Raw genomic sequence first — 19,757 nt, 5'->3', positions numbered from 1 at the left:
CATTTTATATTAGCGAATTAATTAGCGACTAGCGAAATTGTCTCGCTAATTGGATTTTATTGAACGCTGGTCGCTATTAGCGATCAATTTTAAATTTTAACGTCGCTAGTAGCAGCGATTAAGAAGCACTTGCGAGTCGAATCTGTTGGTAGCAATGCACGAACATTTGTTTGGATCAGAGGTCGGTAAATGTAATGCGAAATGCAAATCTCCAGTTGATTTAGTGAATTAAAATGACTTTCGGAGTACAGGAAGTACAGGAGTTTAATAATAAATGCGTGGAAACGAATGGAGAAGCTCTATATTTTCAGAGTAGACGAGACGAATTGTTTAGGATTCAATTTATTTTATAAAAAATGCTTAGACTTAGGTCTACGCTATGCACAGTTCCATTCATTTACTTCTACAGACATCTAAAAAAAAAGTTGGCCTGTGTGTAATATGCTTTCGGTTAACCAGTTACAGACGGCAAGCATATTATTATTATATCTATATCGAGTCTACTACTTAACTTGATAAATTTTCGATTTCGAATCTAATACTTCTATTCTGTTAACATGTTTTTTACTATATAAAAGACCGCATTATCCAGATCTTGTCATTTATTTTTGTCGTTGTTATCGATAACAGATGAATAGCCGTATGTGACAGGTAATTTGTACACAATATTTTTCAGTTCTAAAGGGCACTTATTGCCAAGTTTTTTATACGTTGCGATTTGGCAACGGATTAAATGCAACAGTAGAACTCACCCACAGCGCATGGCTATTAGGTTAACAATAATTTAAGATAGATTTTAAGGAACAAACAGAGCAGAAAACTCTTCCCTTACCCACATGGATCACGTGAAGTGAATCAAAAAGGACAGACGCTGTTTCGACCTCAGGATTCAGTGGCGGTCTGAGGTTAGTGAGAACTAACCATCATCAGTTGTTTCCACTGATCCCTCGAGGGTCGTAGCTTTCACGAAAAAAAAAATTAAAACAATCTGAGCATCGGGTGCCGAGATAGAGGCCTTAGAGTAGGTGATTTTGGAGCTACTCGCAAGAAAAATGAAGGCAGGTTTTTTCAGCATGTTTGAGGCGCAGATCGTTGGTTTCTTCGGCAAAGTTGTTCAGTTTTGAGAAAGTGGTACTCTGAAAGTGTCCCCAGCCTCAGTGTACACTTTTATGTAGGAGTGACCAACCCCTCGATCTGTGTATCTCTGTATGTAAGGCATATAGAGAGTTGGTTTCTTGGGCAAAGTGGTTCAGTTTTGAGAGAGTGGTAGTGTGGAAGTGAATACTGCCTCTGTGTACGCTTTTATGCATGAGTGACCAACCCCTCGATTTGTGTATCTCTGTATGTAGGGCATATAGAGTTTGTTTCTTCAGAAAAGTTGTTCAGTTTTGAGAGAGTGGTAGTCTGAAAATGACCACAGCCTTTTTGTCAATGTTGAACAGGACTGATCAATTTATATACCACGTGCAACTGTTGTCATTATAGTTATTGATAGAATACGACTTCGGACGGGACTTTCAATATTGCTGCAAGCAGTAGTATAGAGATAAATTTAAATGAGAGGAGAGGAAAGGAAAAGGAGTTGCATAGTAAAGACTTTCGATACGAATAGGCGTTTCGTACGGGTCGACGTTAGCTTATGTTTTATGAGACGGACTAGCCACGAAAGTCATTTTTCATTCGTTGCCGTCTTTTACAACTTCTTTGCTTCAAACACCTCTTATATATTAGAAACGCTCAACGCGACTATTAGTAACACTAGAGCAATAACTTGTAGTCGTTGAAAATCGTTCATCGACGAAATTAAGAGTGAATTCGCGAAATCGTCGAACGATCGAGATTCATGCCCTCGTTTTTTGCAGCGATCTATAGTTTAATTTAATCGTTGGACTAGTACGACAAAATCGTGGAACAACTTTTTCCGATAGGTGTCATAGTTTGGTCAGGAGAGCGCATGATGTCAATGGGTGACCTGAGGGTGGAAAAATCATTTTTCCTGAATAGCTACTAAATTATGGGGGTGACTTGTGTGAAATATATATAGATTTAAAGGTCTATTGAGGACCTTGCAAAATATATGTACGATGAGGTTCTTGCAGCTACTGGGAGCGGCATAGAAGCAAAAGTATGAAAATTTTCGACGACCTCTGGAGATCTTGGAAAAGAATCGGCACGAGATCTGTTAACACTACATCAAAGCAGTGGCCAAGGGCTATCATTTACACCCAACAGATATTGTGCCGAGGTCTTTCCAGCCAGCGGCACTGTTTGGGCCTAAAATCATTTTCTTGTTAAAGCGTGAAGACTTAGCTTTCTATTGATACCACACATGCCATACCTTCGTTCAAAAAAGTTGCCTTTATAGGAATGTGTTTGTACCAGAGTCACTCAACTCGAAAGAAAATAAACTGAAAAAATTGATTTTGGTTCAGTACCACTCAGACTGTCATTAGATGGTCGTAAACTACTTTCTTGGGCAATATTAAGTAATTCTGCACGAAAATAAATGTAAAAGAAGTAACTTTAATAGATTTGGGTTTTAGTTCAGTTTGTACACAATATTTTTCAGTTCTTCGGTTTCTTGTTCCAGTTCTGCAACAGCTGCCGCTAAACGCGCCTGGCGCTCTCTCTTAGCGTTCAGCATTGCATCGGTTTTCATTTGGATGCCCTCGAATATTGCCTTATTTTCTGCTTTCAACGATTCAATATTTTTTTCTTTGTTTTCAATTTTGATTTTTATTTTCTGGATGGTATCCGTCGTCCTGTCGAGAGTTGCTTGCAGCTTATGTTGCTGCTGCTCAGCTTTGTACTGCGTCTCGACAATTTCGTCTTCCACCTTCCGTAATCGGACTTCATTCGTTTGAAGGTGCTTCTTTAGCGATGAAACCTCGTTTTCCACTACAAATAGCTCGTTCGAAATGGACTTGAGCTGCGACTGAGTGTCATTCACCGATTTATGGATATCAGTACGCCGATTATTGATGATTTCTTTGACTTGAGCGAATAATTCCAATTTCGCTTTTATTTTGGATTGGGTATCATTTTCACTGATGGACAGCTGATCGATGGTCAGATCGCCGAAATTAATGCCAATTTGAAACAATTTTTGTACAACCGTATTGATAGCATAAATTTTACTTGTTTTCTGTTGCTTTAACCGAGCGATTTTCACTTGACTGTCGTCGGCAACTGCCTTTAAAGAATTGACAAAAATATTTTTTTCGGAGAGCAGATGCTTTTTTTGAGTGAGATCGGCGATACGGCTCTGTCGGTCTTCGGCTGATACGGGTTGGTTCTTGATGGTTTCCTTCATCTCCTTTACTGTTTTTTCAAGTTGCTCGTTTGTCGACGTCAAAGAATTCAATTCTTCGGAATACATTTGTGCATCAACAACCTTTTCGTGACAAATGTCTTGCAATTTCGCCAATTGTTTCTTTAATTCTTCGACCTTCTTTTGCTGTGTCTGCAACAGATGCTCATTTCCGAACGTCATTTCCTCCGTTTGCATCATTGTGTACTCGCTTTGAATGCGACCGATGGAATCATCAATGTCATCCAAACCGGTCTTAGTATGAATCATCTCCCGAATCCATTTCAATTTCCATCCATCGAATTCCTCTGTTCGATCACTCCAAATGGCAAAACCGATTTTCAAATCTCCGACGAAACTGGCGACGAATTGTTGATTGATCAGACTATCCGATTCGGTATCTTTGTATTCTATGTAATCGTTGATGCTGGTGCTATCATCATCAATGACGATAAAACTGCAAAGCCAGTCCAAAAATTCAACATTACGTTCGTAAGCAATCGAAACGGTTGGTGCCTTGAACCACGACTTGTTCATCTGATGTGGATATTCGATATAATCGGCGAAAAGTTTAACATCATCAACGTTGTTGTCATGTATGGCCACTTTATTACCAGTGATACTCTGCGCAAAAAACCTAATTATCTCGACGAATTGTTTCGCTGACATCGACTGCAGCCCACCGGATAGAAACGTTGGTCCGAAATGGTTGCGTAAAACATCGAGAATACGTGCCGTCTGCTCGTCATCACTTCTCCTCAATGTAGAACTTCTGCTGGTCGAAGCGACGCTTCTGTTTGTCGATGCTGGTGTAAATAACAACGACAATGATCGTGCAAAAGGTGGCCGAACTGGTGTTTCACTAGGAATACGTGGAGCGACTGAGGTGCTTCGGGATCTCTTTTGTACTTGTCGATTGTATTGTGAAACATTTTCATGAGACGATGAACGGTTTCGTCTTAGCGAATGCGGCGTGGCCGAATAATTTCGCGGTTGGGCCAATCGACTGATTCTGTTAAAGACGAATTCAATCGACATTGAAAATCTGTTTTTGTTTTATTGTGGAATTTTTTTCATGCAATTACCTGTTTGATGGCCGCGGGACCGCCTTTTCCTTCGTATTTTCCTGTGTTTGTCGTCGGTCCATGACTTATAGCGTTGATTTTGCTTCTTAAAATGAATAAAACTTACAACCTAGACGTTCGTTTTCTTTTAAATTAATTTGATGAATGACATTCAGAATGGCGGGCAACATAATTGTCGCTTCGCTCACTTCGCTCTGAACCCAGCGTACTAGATTTTGAATTTGGCGGTTAGCAAATACAAAAATTTTAAAAATTATTTTCCAGTGTAAATAAAAAATGAAGATTACGTTTCAACCAATCTGCGTTGTGACTACGTTGAGGGTGCAGCCACACAATTTACTACTAATTTGTTCGAAAAATATCATTGGCCAAAAGCGTTGAGAGCCGAATAGATGCGGATTTGAGCGATATTTTTCGGAAATGTCACTGATTGACGTTGTCGGCAACTCGGTCTTCTGTCACTTCATTGAACCAAAATTTTCATTAACAACGTGATCGAAAATTTCATCTATTGAAATGCTCTCGATCACTAGCCCACGATGCCAAATTGTTACATTACCAAATATGAAAAACATCTGTTCGTCGACTTTTATTTGATAGTGTATTTGATGGGCTTCGTCGTTGAAAATTCAAATTGGTGTCCAAATACGGGTATGGGGCAACTCTGAACCGGAAGTTGTCGGCAGTGCCTATATTCGCGAAAATATTTCAAGAAATTTGTTAAAATTAAGGAAAATTTGAGAAAATTCATGAATTTTGTGAAAATTTGAGAAAGTTTATGAAAATTCAAGAAAATTGTGAAAATTCATGAATTTTGTGAAAATCGTGAAAATTTGAGAAAATTGAGAAAATCTCAGAAAATTCGTGAAAGTTACTTATATTTTCTCGTTTTTTTCAATTTTTTTTTCATAGACTTACTAATTATTTAAAGAAAATCTTCAACAATCTCACTCATGTCCTGTCAAAAATTTAGGTCTCAAATGTTTCACAGAGAGACACCTCCGATATCTAAAGTCTATTGTGTTTTTACGCCGGAGCTGGGCACAAAATACAAAACTCTAAATAACCTACACTAGAAAATTGAGCAACACTATAGGCCTCCACAGAGCCATAACCTCAACGCTTTTATGAACATTTCGTAAACAATAATTATTTGGCCATGGCTTATGGAAACGACCCATTCTGGCAAATTACTTTACTTGCAACACAGCACGTAAATGATTCATTATCTGTCATTTGCGTTAATATGCATTTTATCTGGGTTCCACGAGTGAAATAACTTGGAGTCCAAGTCTTGGACTGTGTTATTTCGACCAGTAGTTATAAATAACCCTTGTCTTCGACGCTGGCTTCAAACTTTACACTGGTCAACATAAAAATGTACAATTGGGAACTTAGTCCGTTAATACTATACCAATCATTGCCAATTGTTGGATTTAAATTCTTGAAAATTCTTTAAAAATTCCTGTAATAAATTCGATTATTTTAGGGAATTTTTTAGAATTTAATTCCAAAAATAAGCAATGATACCAATACATAGTCCACGTCCACAGTATTAATTTTCACAAATATAATTTGCATCTTCCGAGGCATCTTATTGGTTACAGTATGATGCTGTGATTGAATCGCGACAACGGCTTTACAGATTGTGCTTATGATTTTCAGTACAAAATATTATAAAAAAAATTCCTTTTTTTGTATATTTTGATATAGAAAGAACTTAGTTGTAAGTTAATATATAAATGCAATGCAGCAAATAAATACAAAATAATCATGCAACCCGGAAGCAGGTAAATAAATTTAGCGATTCCAAATGCAAAAAAAAAATAATATTTCTTTTACGATCAACAACGTGTGAGATTTTTATAACGGAAAATATTTAAAATTAAGTTAAGTAGCTAAATGTAAAATAGAATTAAAAATTTAAATTAAATGAATTTAAAACCAAGTGATTATAGTCTATGTTGTTCATCACAGGATTTTACGAACTTGATCAATGATCATCCACACATCAGATAATCTGTACTAGCTGAATTAGATGTATTTATGGAACCTCGTCCAGATGAGCTTTATCATAGGCAAGGATAGGCTGGCTTGCTTTGTGCAGTACAACGTTGAGAGGTAGTAAAGGTCTTACATCTGAATACGAGCGACCTTTTGAGTTCCACAATCTGTGCAAGGCCGTTGGAGGACCCAAATATTCATGGATGAGTGCTGCATGCTAATCGGAATTAGCAAGTCTTGACCTACAAGGTTTACGCCATATATAACCAAATCAGATGTGCGGTGGCACGAAAGTTCGATACAAACGCCATCTCGTTCACTCGTTAAAAACAAAAAAAAATGGAATTGAGCCATCTGGTGAGATAGCGAAAAATGGTTGCTAGGAATCTCGCGCCGCGTCATAAGGAAGATGTCTTTTTGTGAATTATTGTGAATGACGCGGCGTGAGATTCCTTAACACCTTGAGTTTGTTGCAATAACCAAGGTAGATATAATGTGGAGGTAATGCCATATTATAGCCGGAGGTAATGCCATATTCGAATCAGATGAGCGGTGGCACGACAGTTCGATACAAACGCCATCTCCTCCCTTCTGTTGTGAGATAGCAAAAATATTTTGTGAAAAACAAGTAAATCATAGTCGCCTATTTCAAAAAAAAGATGGCAAAGACATCCAACTTATATGCTATGCCGCGCGTCTGAATGGCATTAACTCCACACTAAATTTACCTTGGCAATAGGTCTCTTCCAAGGTCGTTCAAAATGTCAATCGTCATCCACAGAGAAGCCTACACAACCTCACTTTGAAGTTTTAATGAACAAATTTGTTTAAGTTGCGGTTATGTTTGCTTCTGTGGATGACGGTCGGTTGTTTTCGGCCTGTCAAAATTCGTTTTTACCGTACGATGGAAGAAACCTATAACCTACTGTAAATTATAAGTGCGAGTGGCGATCCAGCGCTGTTTGTTTGACGAGCATGCTTTGTCGAATTTGAACCGAAAGTGCGTATATAACATTCCATGCTGATCTGCTGATCTGATGAATATGTTATCATACCTAAAAGTCATAGAGTTATAGAGTGTAACTCTATGCTAAAAGTTGCTCGGTTAAATGGTGAATGTTCCTTCATAAGAATGTCGGGCCTAGAAGCAGAACTCTGTCCCATGCTCGTTATATGAAGACTAAGTCTGCAATGTGTTTCATAAATTACTGATTATTTAGTATCCCTCTGAGTTATTTTGTAATATGAGAAAAGATGTCTTAAAAATCTCTCGGGTTTAAGTTATAATAAATAATAAAAGTCTCTGGCATAAACGACAAAAATAAGCGATGACCTACAGTACAATGAATGGTAAAATAAATGACGTACAAGATTTTTTATCAAACAATAGGCAACAGATTTAACAGGACAGTTTGTCGTCTCCAAGAGAACGCTAAGGTTTGTTTTTGAACGGATTCGCGCCAATTTCATTTCATTCATTCGAAATTAAATTGTCAGACTGTGTCATTAAAGTAACATAATAAATTGTGCCGGCAAGACGTTTTGTTATCATTTCACGTCCTTCGGAAAATTTCAAAAGTTTTCTATTAATGTAAGTAACTATTTACAATTCAGAACATTATCTTATTCGGTGTTGATATTTCCTTATTGAAAAACAATATTTAAGAAAATTGTTTGCTGTACAGTGTGTTGTTAAAACAGAAAGTACTGGGTAATTTCTGAATATCATTGAAAAGGCACTTTAGAAGGAGTGATAAAATTGTTGATTTTCTGAAACATCAAAATCTAAGTCTATCACAATAATATACTCTCTACTCGGCTATCTCTATTAGCAAATGTAAATAGGTGATAGTTGTTGAAATAAATTTGTCAACATTGCATTTATCGTTAGCGCAACTGACCATTTGTCTGTTCACCGTGGCTAATCATGATTAGTCTTGTACCGATCATCGTAGGGTACGTTTGTCAATAAATCTTTCTACAATTTGTTAACCAAGTCCTGGTGTTTTATTCAGCCGAAGCTACATAGTTCAACAGGTTATGAAGCCCAGTAACGTAAAGTAAAATAAAAGTTTTATTGTGAAGTCAATCAACGGTGAAATATTTTTGTTGGTGTTTCATTGTGCAAATTTTCTTGGAAGTGAATCAGACAAAATATTGCTCGGTAACGTTATTTGAAGGTAACAGCGAGATAACACGGCGCTGGGTCGAAAGACAATAAATCCGTCCTGAGCTAAGAGGAAATGCTAGCTATCGTTACCCAGTAAAACATTTTGTTTGATAGAGAAATAGCCGTTTTTTTGAGCACGCGGGAAAAGTGAACAAAATTTTTTCATTGGCGTCAAGGACGTAGCGGTACTTTGTTTGCTGGTTTGTGATAACATTGAATTTCATTGCAAACAAAACAATAAGACTCAATGCGGTATATCAATCTGCAATCTGACATTTTGATCGACACACGAAACTGTTGGAACATCTGTACAAACCTGGAATTTTTTGCGTGAACATAAATCAAAGATATGGCAAGCGAAACAAACCGATTTCCAAAGCTAAAGGGTCGCGAGAATTACGACACATGGAAGATTTCAGCGAAGTCGTACCTAGTCATCAAAAAGGCGTGGTCGTGTATTGAGAATGGTTTAGCGGGAGACGCCACAAGCGAAAAAAAGGATGCGGATTTGATGGCGTGGTCCGAAGTGAGTTTACTGATCAATGAAGATGTTTACTCGTACATAGCTGAAACAACGTCGGCGAAAGACGCCTGGAAAGCTCTTCAAACAGCGTTTGAGGATAGCGGTTTGTGTCGTAAAGTGGGATTACTTAAGCAACTGGTCCAACTGAAATTGTCTGATTGTGCGTCGATGGAGGATTACATAAATCGTGTGACAATGACACACTAGAGCTACGCAGACGTTTTTTTGTATTTATATTCGCATTTAAACTGAAATAAATGAAATGAAATGAAATGAAATGACGTCACTGAAAGTGAAAAAGACTGGATTGAAATTGGATGATGAAATCATAGCGTCGTTGATGTTGGCTGGTTTGCCAAATGAATTCACCCCATTAGTCATGGCGTATGAAAATTCATCGGAGAAACTTGCAACTGAAGGGGTGAAGACACTCTTATTGCAAGAGACAAGATTCGATTCTAACGACGAGAATGGTGAAGCGTTTTTTTCTAAGGCAACGAAAAAAGGAACGAACAACTTCAGATGCCATTTCTGTGGAGAGGTCGGCCATTTTGCAAAAAGCTGTCCGGACAAAATTGCTTCAAAACCAAAGGTCGTAGATACTAATGAGAGGGCTGGTCATTTTGCTGCCCGAAGGGGTGATGCGCTTTAACAGTGAATTGGTTGTTATTAAGCAGAAATTTTTTGATATTTTTTGTAGTGAATTGGTTACAATTATTGCTACAGTAAAATTGCAGTGAACTGGTTGCGATTTGTTTGAATAGGGGAAATTGCAGTGAATTGGTTGCATTTTGTTTCATTTTTCTTGTTTAAATTTTTTTGCGATGTTAACAAATAGTGGGGCTGTTGAAATAAATTTGTCAACATTGCATTTATCGTTAGCGCAACTGACCATTTGTCTGTTCACCGTGGCTAATCATGATTAGTCTTGTACCGATCATCGTAGGGTACGTTTGTCAATAAATCTTTCTACAATTTGTTAACCAAGTCCTGGTGTTTTATTCAGCCGAAGCTACATAGTTCAACAATAGTAATCCATAAGTAGTCAATTTCTATTTTCAAAAGATGTACGAAGTAGTCGCTATTAGTAATTCAGCCAACTACTGAACCTTTTATTTATAACTGAATAGTAACATCGTGCTAATCTAAGTAAATTAGTAGAAAAATTTAGACGTAAATATTTGTATTTGAGAGATAAAAAATTGTTGCACGCGAGATTGAAAGGAAATTATCTGTGTTTCGCAATTCATAATCACACTAATCGTAATCGTAATTTTGCCATAAATTGAATTTCGTAATAAATTATCGTGATGATAATGCAAAAATTTCCACTTTATTTCAGTCGTTTTCTGTAGACCAGTTCAATTCGTAATTACTACCGAAAATGCCACTAAAATGGGGAATAGCTTCTGCGGGAAAAATCTCCCACGATTTCGTTAATGCTGTAGGCACCCTTTCCGACAACGACCACAACGTAGTTGCTGTTGGCGCTCGTGACCTAAATCGAGCCAGAGAATTCGCTGAACTGCATAACATCGACAAATACTACAGCAGCTACGAGGAGCTGGCTAACGATTCGAATGTCGACGTTGTGTATATTGGCGTTTTGAATCCGCAACATTATTCAGTGGCTATGCTGATGTTAGAAAATGGCAAGCATGTACTCTGCGAAAAACCCCTGTGCATGAACGAGAAGGAGGTGAAGAAATTGGTTGCGTATGCGGAACGGAAAAAGTTGTTTCTAATGGAGGCAATTTGGTCCAGATTCTTCCCGTCATATCAGTACTTGCGAAAGCAAATCAACAACGGGATGTTGGGTGAAATTCAAGAAGTTCACTGTTCGTTTGGATTTCCTTTGGATGACGTTGATCGTTTAGCGTAAGTTAAATAATTTTGTTCGTTTCGTCGATTTAATTTGAAATCTAAGCTAAGGTCATTTATTAATATGTGGTGTGTAGTGTCGATGATCCAATACACTTTGTTCATTGTAGCGACTGGAACTCTTTTTTTTTAAATCAAATATTTCAGCAAAAAGGAGCTCGGTGGCGGGACGATTTTGGATTTGGGCGTTTACACTATTCAAGTGAGTTACAATTAATTTATCGTGCGTTCAATTCCCATTAAATGTTCCATTGGAATAGATTTGCCAATGGGTTTTCCAACAACCGCCGAAAAAGATAGAAGCTACTGGCACACTTAATTCTGATGGGGTCGACATGACCATGAAAGCAACATTGACCTATTCGGACAATTCTTTTGCTTCAATCGAAACGAGCGCAACAACCAAATTGGTTAATGAGGCTGTAATTAAGGGAACCAAAGGCACTATAACTGTAAGTGATTCGCCATTATGGTCGTTTGAATACTCCAGTTGAGGAGAATGAAATACTTTCGTTTTTTGCAGCTACCAGACTTTTGGAGTCCCCCAATTCTCGTTGACATTGATGGTGTTATGGGAGCTAATCTCAACCATATAGAAAGTCTACAGTCAACTAATACAGATCTACTAATGAAACTCAGTAGATGTGTCTTCGGCCAAGGCCGGGAATATTATGATTTATTGACGCATTGTACATGGTATATATAGGCTGGATCACAGGCTACTTGATGCTTGACAATTCAATGGCAAACTGTGATCACCACAGATACTTCCCCCTTTGAAGAAATTTTGTTGGTCCAAGTCGATCGTCTGTGTCACGTGGATTTGGGACGAGATTTCACAGCAGGACCATAACTTGTGTTTGGATAGGGATTTGATGTGGTGGATTGGTTGGAGCCACGGATGTTCGGGTTTGAGTGATTTCTGAAGTCGCTTGCTTGTCGAGTTGTGTGTCCAAAACCATTTGAATGTTGGTAACCGGTGTATGACGTGAGGTACTTTGAAAATTTTGAATCTGTTTCATAGCGGTAGGATCCATAAGGTTACCTAATAGCTGTGAAAACAGTTGGTTTTTCGAAAGTTTTGTTACTTTGAAATTTTGTGTCTTGATTAGATTGGTGACAATCTAATAAGATTTGATTCGAGAATTCATTATATCGAATTTTGGATCTGTTTAAATTTGGGTTTAATTTTGAAACAGATTATCTCGAAAATGATTTTATTTCGGATGAAGATGAATTTTCTCCGATGTTGGAAGATTGGTTATGTTTCCAACTCTTTATTTAATTTCAAATTAATTCAGATTAAGAGATCGTACAACCTCATAATTTCGTGAAATGACATTGTCCACGGCTTTACCCGGAAAATGACAAGATGTCATTCATTTAACTGCTATTTTTACAGTTTTTAATGGGCGAAAAATGAAGTGTTGTTGTCTTAAGTCTGATAGACGGTGTTTGGTGCTTGTCTCATTCTACGTGGAATGTTATTTGAATATATGACAGCACGAAACATTCCGGAATAATTTTAATTTTTTTAAATTTTATTCCAATTGTTGTGGAGCTTTTTTACTGCCATTTAATTTGCAGGAATACGCACTGCACGAAATGTACTTATATTAGATGGTTATAGCTGTCTGTGGTAGCAGACTTTAGGCAGTATAATTGTCATGTACATTTCGACTGATATTATATATGTGACTCATTGAACGGTTGTATGTACGTTTGTACGATTCTACGGTCAATGAGTTTTAACCTATTGGCGCCGGTTTAGTGGTTTAATATCAGATTTTGTAATTTATGTCATTCGTGAACTTGAATTTGTTGTGTGTCAATTCAAGGGTGTTGAATTTATACACGATGACTTTTTATTCTTTACGTTCTATGATGGTAAGAACTTGTGAAACTAGTTTACATGGAAAAAGGATGTGTTATCGCACAATGGATAACTCATTGGATCAATTTTCATGTATCAAGTATTTTCGATTACAACTTTAAGAAACAAAAAGTTTCAATCCTCGACACGCTTCGGTTTTGCTTAAACGGTTCCGTCGTTTATGAGTTAATCACGAAAGATTATTCTCAAGACGGATAGGCGTAGAGCTTAATTTTCGAAACGCTGAGCCGGGTGATTGGACTAATTTAGAATTAGCGATTGTTGCAAATCGTTCTATAATTGTAATGAGGGAATACTTGATTCTTTGGTGTTTGTCAGAAGAATTTTTTGGATGTTTTTTTCCGAAAAATTGTTTTTAATTTTGAAGTGTTGAATTATTCTTTGAAACTTTTTTTAGAGTTTTGTACGAGAAACGAAAAGACCTTATCTTTTTCACAGTGATGCAACGCACCCATTTTGAGGTGGACATCCCAACCGCGTAATCGAGGTTGGTGGAAAGTGTCGTTGATAAGTTTCGATGTATCGTTTTTCGTGAATAATTCTCAGGAAATGGTTTCCTCTGATCAAACTATTTAGTTTCACTAAACGTTGATTTGTAATTTTTATGAAATTGGTTGTTTAACCATATTTCTAGGCCAAAAAATTTTATTTTTGGTTGACTGTAGTTCTTGTAACTAGATGTTATAGTTACGGTAGTTTGTCGACAACATTTTAGCCAAAATATTTGTGCTAAAACTAAGTCTTAAATCTAAATTTACTTTTTGAGCTTAACTAGTGGATTAACCTAGTTTTTATGCTTAAAAGTACAATTTGTTACTAAATTTTGAATTGGTTTTCATAATTGAAAAACACAATTTTAGGATGTTGTCGACCGAAGTATAGATGTATTATTTCGTGATATTTTAAATTTAATTGACGACTGTGGTGCTCGTGGGCACTTTTTTATTTGTTATTGGTACATTCCACTGAACGTTTATTACGAACAGTGCAAATTGGATCCACAATTTCTTAGAATTGTGCCAATTTGGTCTTTCATAAGAAGATTTCAGTGCTATTGTTAGCTGAAATTTCTTTTAATTTTGTTCAGAGGTTTTTTAACGTGAACTTTTGTTGGGGTCACCAATTATATGGGAGCTAATCTCAACCATATAGAAAGTCTACAGTCAACTAATACAGATCTACTAATGAAACTCAGTAGATGTGTCTTCGGCCAAGGCCGGGAATATTATGATTTATTGACGCATTGTACATGGTATATATAGGCTGGATCACAGGCTACTTGATGCTTGACAATTCAATGGCAAACTGTAATCACCACAGTGTAAAGAAGACGTGGCCTTTGCCGGAAGGAAAACATAAATACAATTTTGTGAACAGCAGTGGCTTGCGATATGAGGCAGAGGAAGTGCGACAATGCATCCAGAATGGATTGATTCAGAGTTCAATTGTGTCGCATAACGAAAGTTTAATTATTGCCAATATTGAAGATGAAATTCGCAAACAGATCGGAGTCGTGTATTCGGCCGATGCATAAAAAAAAATTGAAAATATGTTAATTTTTTGTTCGTGTCATGACATGTTGACAACGTCAATATATTTTTGTAAGTGAGAACTTAGCATTGTCTGTGGATTTTTTTTAACGGTGCAATTTTCGAAAACCAAACACACCCGCCCTGAACAAAAATAAAGTTTTACCGAAAATGCACCCAAAAATTGATCGCTGTTCTGAATAGAAGGATCCTAGAGGAGTTCAAAACGATGGTCCGTTAAGCTGGACCAGATGCTTCCCCAGCCCATACAATTTTTTCCTTAGTTGTATGGGTGTGAGGAAGCATCTGAACTCCTCTAGGGTCCCTCTATTTAGAACAGCAATCAATTTTTGGGTGCATTTTCGGTAAAACTTTATTTTTGTTCAGGGCGGGTGTGCAAAATTAAGTTGCCTAAACACAACGCGATGAACGCAAAGCAAATCAATTGACGTACTCGAATTTTGGACGACCTATACCAAAATTACGGAATCGATTTCGAACCCATACTGCACCTAACTTACCGCTGAAGAAATAGATAATTTCAATGATGCTGACCATAGTTGCGCCCAGTGATAAACAGCCCACCGATCCAAGGGTCGCTTTAAAGGAATTCGTAAAAATATTTGAAATTATTCACTCTTATCGTTCTGGTAGCTTTGCTTAGTTTGACAAACAAGTGGCAAGGTAAAGATTTGCTCAGCTTTCATGGGCTAGTACATCTATTGGATGGAATAGGTTCGATATAATTGATTTCCGCTGAAAAATTGGTATTTCGCAGCGTTCACTGAACGAAAAGTTTACGAAAGTCGGTAGATTCACGCACCGTCTAAGATCACACTTACTCACGTCGTGTGTCAGAGATTTTAGAAGTTTGCAGACACTTTGGATTTTAAGAGGATTCCGCATGCAGGAGCTGCACGTAAAGCCTATGGTTTCTGGAGCTATAATTTGTATCATCCAATGCATACCTAATAGTTCATACCAAACATAGCTAGCCGTTTGTTCGTATTCCGTGACTCTATCTGTACCGAAGTTGACGTACACTATGCTGTGGTCGGTAATGTCGGTACAATTTCTGAAAGAGAATTGAAATTGATCAAAATGTTAAGTTGTGCAGAGAATGGTCGAACACTAACGTGAATTCCAAATAGAGAGATCGGTCTTTGGCTTCGTGTGGATCAAAATTCGAATTCGATGTGTGCACCACGTGCTTTGGATAAGATGAAGCAATCATTCACTCTACATACACGACAGAACAATAACATGAAATTTACCTGTAAGCGATTGCATTTCGGTAAACATGCCGGACAATGGCCATCGTTTGCGGTATGCGACTCAAAATTGATCCAAACGATGCGCCAGTGAGTTAGGCATGCTAGGTCCTTGAACGTACAGGAAGACGAATTGAATAGATTTGTAAATTGTGGTGGAGTGCAGCCACACGTTTCAATAATATTGGAAATACGACAGGTTAACAGACATTCGCTTAAACTGTAGAAGCTGGAACGGAAATAAAGTAACGATCGTTATGAAATAGAGGACTGGAATTTTATCCCTCACTTGGCGAACACCAAATTTATTTCGTCGTTGAAAACACAGTTCCTAGAACTGATCTCAAATGTTTTCATCGATCTCGAACCTCGGATCAAGGTGGGATTTAACGACAGATACACTTCTTGTTGTGGTGAAATGATTTTCTCTCTGACCGCTCCGCTTAACTGATCCGGAAAATCGTTTGCGTCGAATATCAATACAACTGTTCCGATGAATGCATTCATGGTGAACACATAGTCCTGTAACTGATTATCAACCAAAAATGTCAATCCGAAATTGGATCCGTGACTGTTCACTCGTTCCGGGGCTTTGAAAGTTGGAATGGTATGGTTGAAATTGTGTTGATTTCTTCAAGAAGAAAAACGTTACTGCGCCGAGATAAAAATTCGAGAAGTGATAGTCTTACTTCAGGATAGAAGAAATCGGTCGTCGGTAGTTAAAAGTGCAGCAAGGGCCCATAAATGTCTTACGGGTAGTAAATATTTTTGAGCATTCAACGTGATGTCCTTGCCACTTACAAGCTTTAAGAATATCACTACATTTTGGAGCCAACTGAAACAGTTGTAAAGAACATACAATTGAGGACTTCAACGACGGTTGCACCGATTTACCAGCAACATTATTTCATAAACTGAGTAACTCCCTCCATACACATTATTCATCACAGCATGAATTTCTTCCATTTTACTTAAGTCATCGTCACTGGACTCCATCGTGTACATTTGACCTATTGTCAATAAATTTTCGAAAACCTCGTTAATAGTCCGACCAATATTTTGGCTTTGATTTTGTGTAGCGTTTAGACTGCTCGAACGAAAAGAATTCGGTGGTAACTACTGAGAATCTGTGACATGTTACATACGGCTATCATCTCCTATCACTGATTGTCGTCAGTGAAAGGTTAAAACTCACATAAAACTTGAATACTCCACCAATGCTTGTCGGCTGATTCGATTAGCATTGCATACACTAACCGCTGGAAAATTGAGTTCTAAAATCGGGGTCTTTATTGGTGACTCACTGGTAACTGTGGGTGATTCCAAGAATGTAACGTATGAACTGATCACGAGGTAAATTGTTATAGCAATTCCAAAAGCAGTAATTACAATCCACAGCAATCTTTCGTACAACGGTCTATCCGTTTGCACGATCAAACTATATCCCTGTACCTTAGACCAACTCAAGTATTCGAACACCATTTGACGAAAAGATAGTGGAGACTTATCATTCCGTTTCTTCGAATGTTTCCGATATTCCATTTTTGTTTATACTGAAGCTTACCAGTCGTGTGAACTTTGTCTGCGTATTTTAGCTTTTTGAAGGCTTTATATGCTAACGCAGAGAACGTCTCCCATATCTGTGAACCATCAATCATTTATGAAGTAATTGCAGTGATTTCAAGATAATAATGACTCTTGTAGCAGTAAATCTCTCTCCATACCCACCTAAAACGCGGACTGAATAATTACGAGCCGAGAAATTAAAAAGGAATTAACGAAAATCAAGTTGATTCGTAAAATGAATTTTTATTCGGAATTCATTTTAACGGTAGCTTGAAATTGACAAAACACAAATAATTTATGGCTTTACGTCCTCTTCATCATCGAATTCACCCTCATCTTCTGCATCAGCATTAGCATCTTGATATTGCTGATATTCCGAAATTAAATCGCTCATATTGCTTTCAGCCTCCGTGAATTCCATTTCATCCATTCCCTCGCCCGTGTACCAATGCAAAAACGCCTTTCGGCGAAACATTGCCGTAAATTGCTCCGAAATACGTTTGAACAACTCCTGAATTGCCGTCGAATTCCCAATGAATGTACCCGACATTTTCAATCCGCGTGGAGGAATATCGCAAACGGCCGTTTTACAGTTATTCGGAATCCATTCGACGAAGTACCCAGAATTTTTGTTTTGAACTACGGAGACAATGTTTGTGGTGCGAGAGATTGCTGGGTCAAATTATTTCTAACTTACTATTGAGCATCTGTTCGTCCACTTCTTTCATGGACATTCTGCCCCGGAAGATTGCCGCCACAGTTAGATATTTACCATGGCGTGGATCGCACGCAGCCATCATGTTCTTTGCATCAAACATTTGTTGAGTCAACTCTGAAATCGAAAAATTTGATGATTTCTTAGAATCTGCTAGCGAGTAGCGACTATAACCGAAGTTAGATACCTGGAACAGTTAGAGCGCGATACTGCTGAGATCCACGCGATGTAAGTGGCGCAAAACCGCAGATGAAGAAATGAAGACGTGGAAATGGAACCATATTTACGGCCAACTTCCGTAAATCAGCATTCAGTTGACCGGGGAAACGGAGACAGGTGGTCACACCAGACATCGTCATCTATAAACCATTTGATTTGTAGATTATACCCGAATAAAGCTATGCGGCACCAGAACGTACCGATACCAAATGATTGAGGTCACCATATGTTGGCGTCGTAAGCTTCAACGTACGGAAGCAGATGTCGTACAGGGCCTCGTTATCGATACAAAACGTTTCATCCGTGTTCTCTACTAATTGATGCACAGACAATGTTGCGTTATAAGGTTCGACAACCGTATCGGATACTTTTGGTGATGGTACAACAGAAAACGTGTTCATAATTCTGTCTGGGTATTCTTCACGGATTTTTGAGATGAGCAACGTACCCTGAGTTTGAGAAAGTCAGTAACGACTGTGTATAAAATTGTACAAAGAAGGTTTCATTTACCATGCCCGATCCAGTGCCTCCACCGAGTGAATGCGTTAATTGAAATCCTTGCAGACAATCGCATCCTTCGGCTTCTTTACGTACGATATCCAATACAGAGTCGACCAGCTCTGCGCCTTCGGTATAGTGTCCTTTGGCCCAATTATTTCCGGCACCAGACTGGCCGAATACAAAATTGTCAGGACGAAAGATTTGACCGAATGGTCCCGATCGAACGGAATCCATTGTTCCAGGTTCCAAATCGACCAAAACGGCACGTGGAACATACTGAAATTTTTACAATTTTCTTTCTCGTTCACATTCCGTAAGCGCAACCACAAACCTTTCCCCCAGATGCTTCGTTATAGTAAACGTTAATGCGCTCCAGCTGCAAATCACTGTCTCCTCCATACGTCCCAGTTGCATCAATGGAATGTTCGTCGGAAATTACCTCCCAAAATTTTGATCCAATTTGATTGCCACACTGGCCAGCTTGAATATGAACGATCTCACGCATTTTCTATTTTATTTTTCCACTCTTTATGTCTGGGATAACGAAATAATTGAGCTTATGACCAACCCGTTCAATGAATTTGCAACTTATGAAAATGGAAACTATTTCTTTTCTGCAGCACTTACTACGATCGGAAAATGTTTGTTATAGAAATTCAGCATTCTTTAATTGTGCTGCAAATTTTGAGGAGTTTCATCGAGTTATTGATGTATACGATTTCTTCAGTGTTAGTAGCACTTTTCTATGACCACAATCATTTCACTATTAAGCTCACTTACAGTTGAAGGTACTATAAAATATTTAGCTTATGTATGGTTGTATGTACAACACCCCACATGACCATACCCACCGTCACAGATAGAAATGGACCTTCTCCAAATAACGTATTTTCGAGCGACCTCATCAAAATTGTATTTGTTATAGTTTTATCTAGATGATAAATAGTAAAACTAACATGATATGATAGAGCCAGAAGACGTACGTGCCCTAGATTTTTTTTGAAAATAGTAAATTGTGCTCAAAATTGTTTTTCTGATTTGTTCTTGTTTCTCTGACTCCCATATATTTAAAAAAAAACAAATGCATTT

General features: G+C 37.9%; 4 protein-coding genes across 5 annotated transcripts; 1 reads left to right on the top strand and 3 right to left on the bottom strand.

Moving 5' to 3' along the window:
* Window positions 1-2,518: 2,518 nt before the first annotated feature.
* On the bottom strand, window positions 2,519-4,551 carry LOC119076370 (myosin heavy chain, non-muscle-like). Its single transcript, XM_037183078.1, has 2 exons — window positions 4,396-4,551; window positions 2,519-4,322 (listed from the first exon to the last, which is right to left on the bottom strand). Exons 1-2 carry the CDS (start codon window positions 4,455-4,457, stop codon window positions 2,540-2,542), a joined length of 1,845 nt encoding a protein of 614 aa, XP_037038973.1. The 5' UTR covers window positions 4,458-4,551; the 3' UTR covers window positions 2,519-2,539.
* Window positions 4,552-7,899: 3,348 nt separating this feature from the next.
* Window positions 7,900-14,479, top strand: LOC119076382 (trans-1,2-dihydrobenzene-1,2-diol dehydrogenase-like). The gene is made up of 6 exons (XM_037183101.1): window positions 7,900-7,993; window positions 10,435-10,970; window positions 11,121-11,175; window positions 11,234-11,425; window positions 11,497-11,539; window positions 14,187-14,479. Exons 2-6 carry the CDS (start codon window positions 10,477-10,479, stop codon window positions 14,399-14,401), a joined length of 999 nt encoding a protein of 332 aa, XP_037038996.1. The 5' UTR covers window positions 7,900-7,993; window positions 10,435-10,476; the 3' UTR covers window positions 14,402-14,479.
* Window positions 14,480-15,952: 1,473 nt separating this feature from the next.
* Window positions 15,953-17,325, bottom strand: LOC119075593. Its single transcript, XM_037182063.1, has 3 exons — window positions 17,222-17,325; window positions 16,863-17,009; window positions 15,953-16,298 (listed from the first exon to the last, which is right to left on the bottom strand). Exons 1-3 carry the CDS (start codon window positions 17,323-17,325, stop codon window positions 15,953-15,955), a joined length of 597 nt encoding a protein of 198 aa, XP_037037958.1.
* Window positions 17,326-17,456: 131 nt separating this feature from the next.
* Window positions 17,457-19,364, bottom strand: LOC119076378 (tubulin beta chain-like). 2 transcript variants are annotated; one of them, XM_037183096.1, is made up of 7 exons: window positions 19,256-19,364; window positions 19,000-19,202; window positions 18,678-18,944; window positions 18,368-18,616; window positions 18,136-18,307; window positions 17,931-18,065; window positions 17,457-17,872 (listed from the first exon to the last, which is right to left on the bottom strand). In XM_037183096.1, exons 2-7 carry the CDS (start codon window positions 19,171-19,173, stop codon window positions 17,529-17,531), a joined length of 1,341 nt encoding a protein of 446 aa, XP_037038991.1. In that variant the 5' UTR covers window positions 19,174-19,202; window positions 19,256-19,364; the 3' UTR covers window positions 17,457-17,528. The 2 variants fall into 2 exon arrangements, with proteins under 2 accessions (XP_037038991.1, XP_037038990.1); XM_037183095.1 differs by having other exon boundaries at window positions 19,000-19,307.
* Between the last annotated feature and the right edge of the window lie 393 nt (window positions 19,365-19,757).

This window comes from Bradysia coprophila, unplaced genomic scaffold (genome assembly GCF_014529535.1).
Source record: "Bradysia coprophila strain Holo2 unplaced genomic scaffold, BU_Bcop_v1 contig_232, whole genome shotgun sequence".
Lineage (NCBI taxonomy): Eukaryota > Metazoa > Arthropoda > Insecta > Diptera > Sciaridae > Bradysia > Bradysia coprophila.
This window is presented reverse-complemented; position numbering and strand designations above follow the sequence as displayed.

Coding starts and splice junctions, on each gene's coding strand:
- LOC119076370 (XM_037183078.1), bottom strand. CDS start 4,457: ATGGACCGACGACAAACACAGGAAAATACGAAGGAAAAGGCGGTCCCG. Junction 4,323..4,395: donor GTCCCGCGGCCATCAAACAG/GTAATTGCATGA, acceptor CGTCTTTAACAG/AATCAGTCGATTGGCCCAAC.
- LOC119076378 (XM_037183096.1), bottom strand. CDS start 19,173: ATGCGTGAGATCGTTCATATTCAAGCTGGCCAGTGTGGCAATCAAATT. Junction 18,617..18,677: donor GAGGCACTGGATCGGGCATG/GTAAATGAAACC, acceptor TCTCAAACTCAG/GGTACGTTGCTCATCTCAAA. Junction 17,873..17,930: donor GGACGAACAGATGCTCAATA/GTAAGTTAGAAA, acceptor TTGTCTCCGTAG/TTCAAAACAAAAATTCTGGG.
- LOC119075593 (XM_037182063.1), bottom strand. CDS start 17,325: ATGATTGATGGTTCACAGATATGGGAGACGTTCTCTGCGTTAGCATAT. Junction 17,010..17,221: donor CACACGACTGGTAAGCTTCA/GTATAAACAAAA, acceptor CCTCGTGATCAG/TTCATACGTTACATTCTTGG. Junction 16,299..16,862: donor GTGGAGTATTCAAGTTTTAT/GTGAGTTTTAAC, acceptor TTCTTCTTGAAG/AAATCAACACAATTTCAACC.
- LOC119076382 (XM_037183101.1), top strand. CDS start 10,477: ATGCCACTAAAATGGGGAATAGCTTCTGCGGGAAAAATCTCCCACGAT. Junction 11,176..11,233: donor TGGGCGTTTACACTATTCAA/GTGAGTTACAAT, acceptor CCATTGGAATAG/ATTTGCCAATGGGTTTTCCA. Junction 11,540..14,186: donor AATTCTCGTTGACATTGATG/GTGTTATGGGAG, acceptor GTAATCACCACA/GTGTAAAGAAGACGTGGCCT.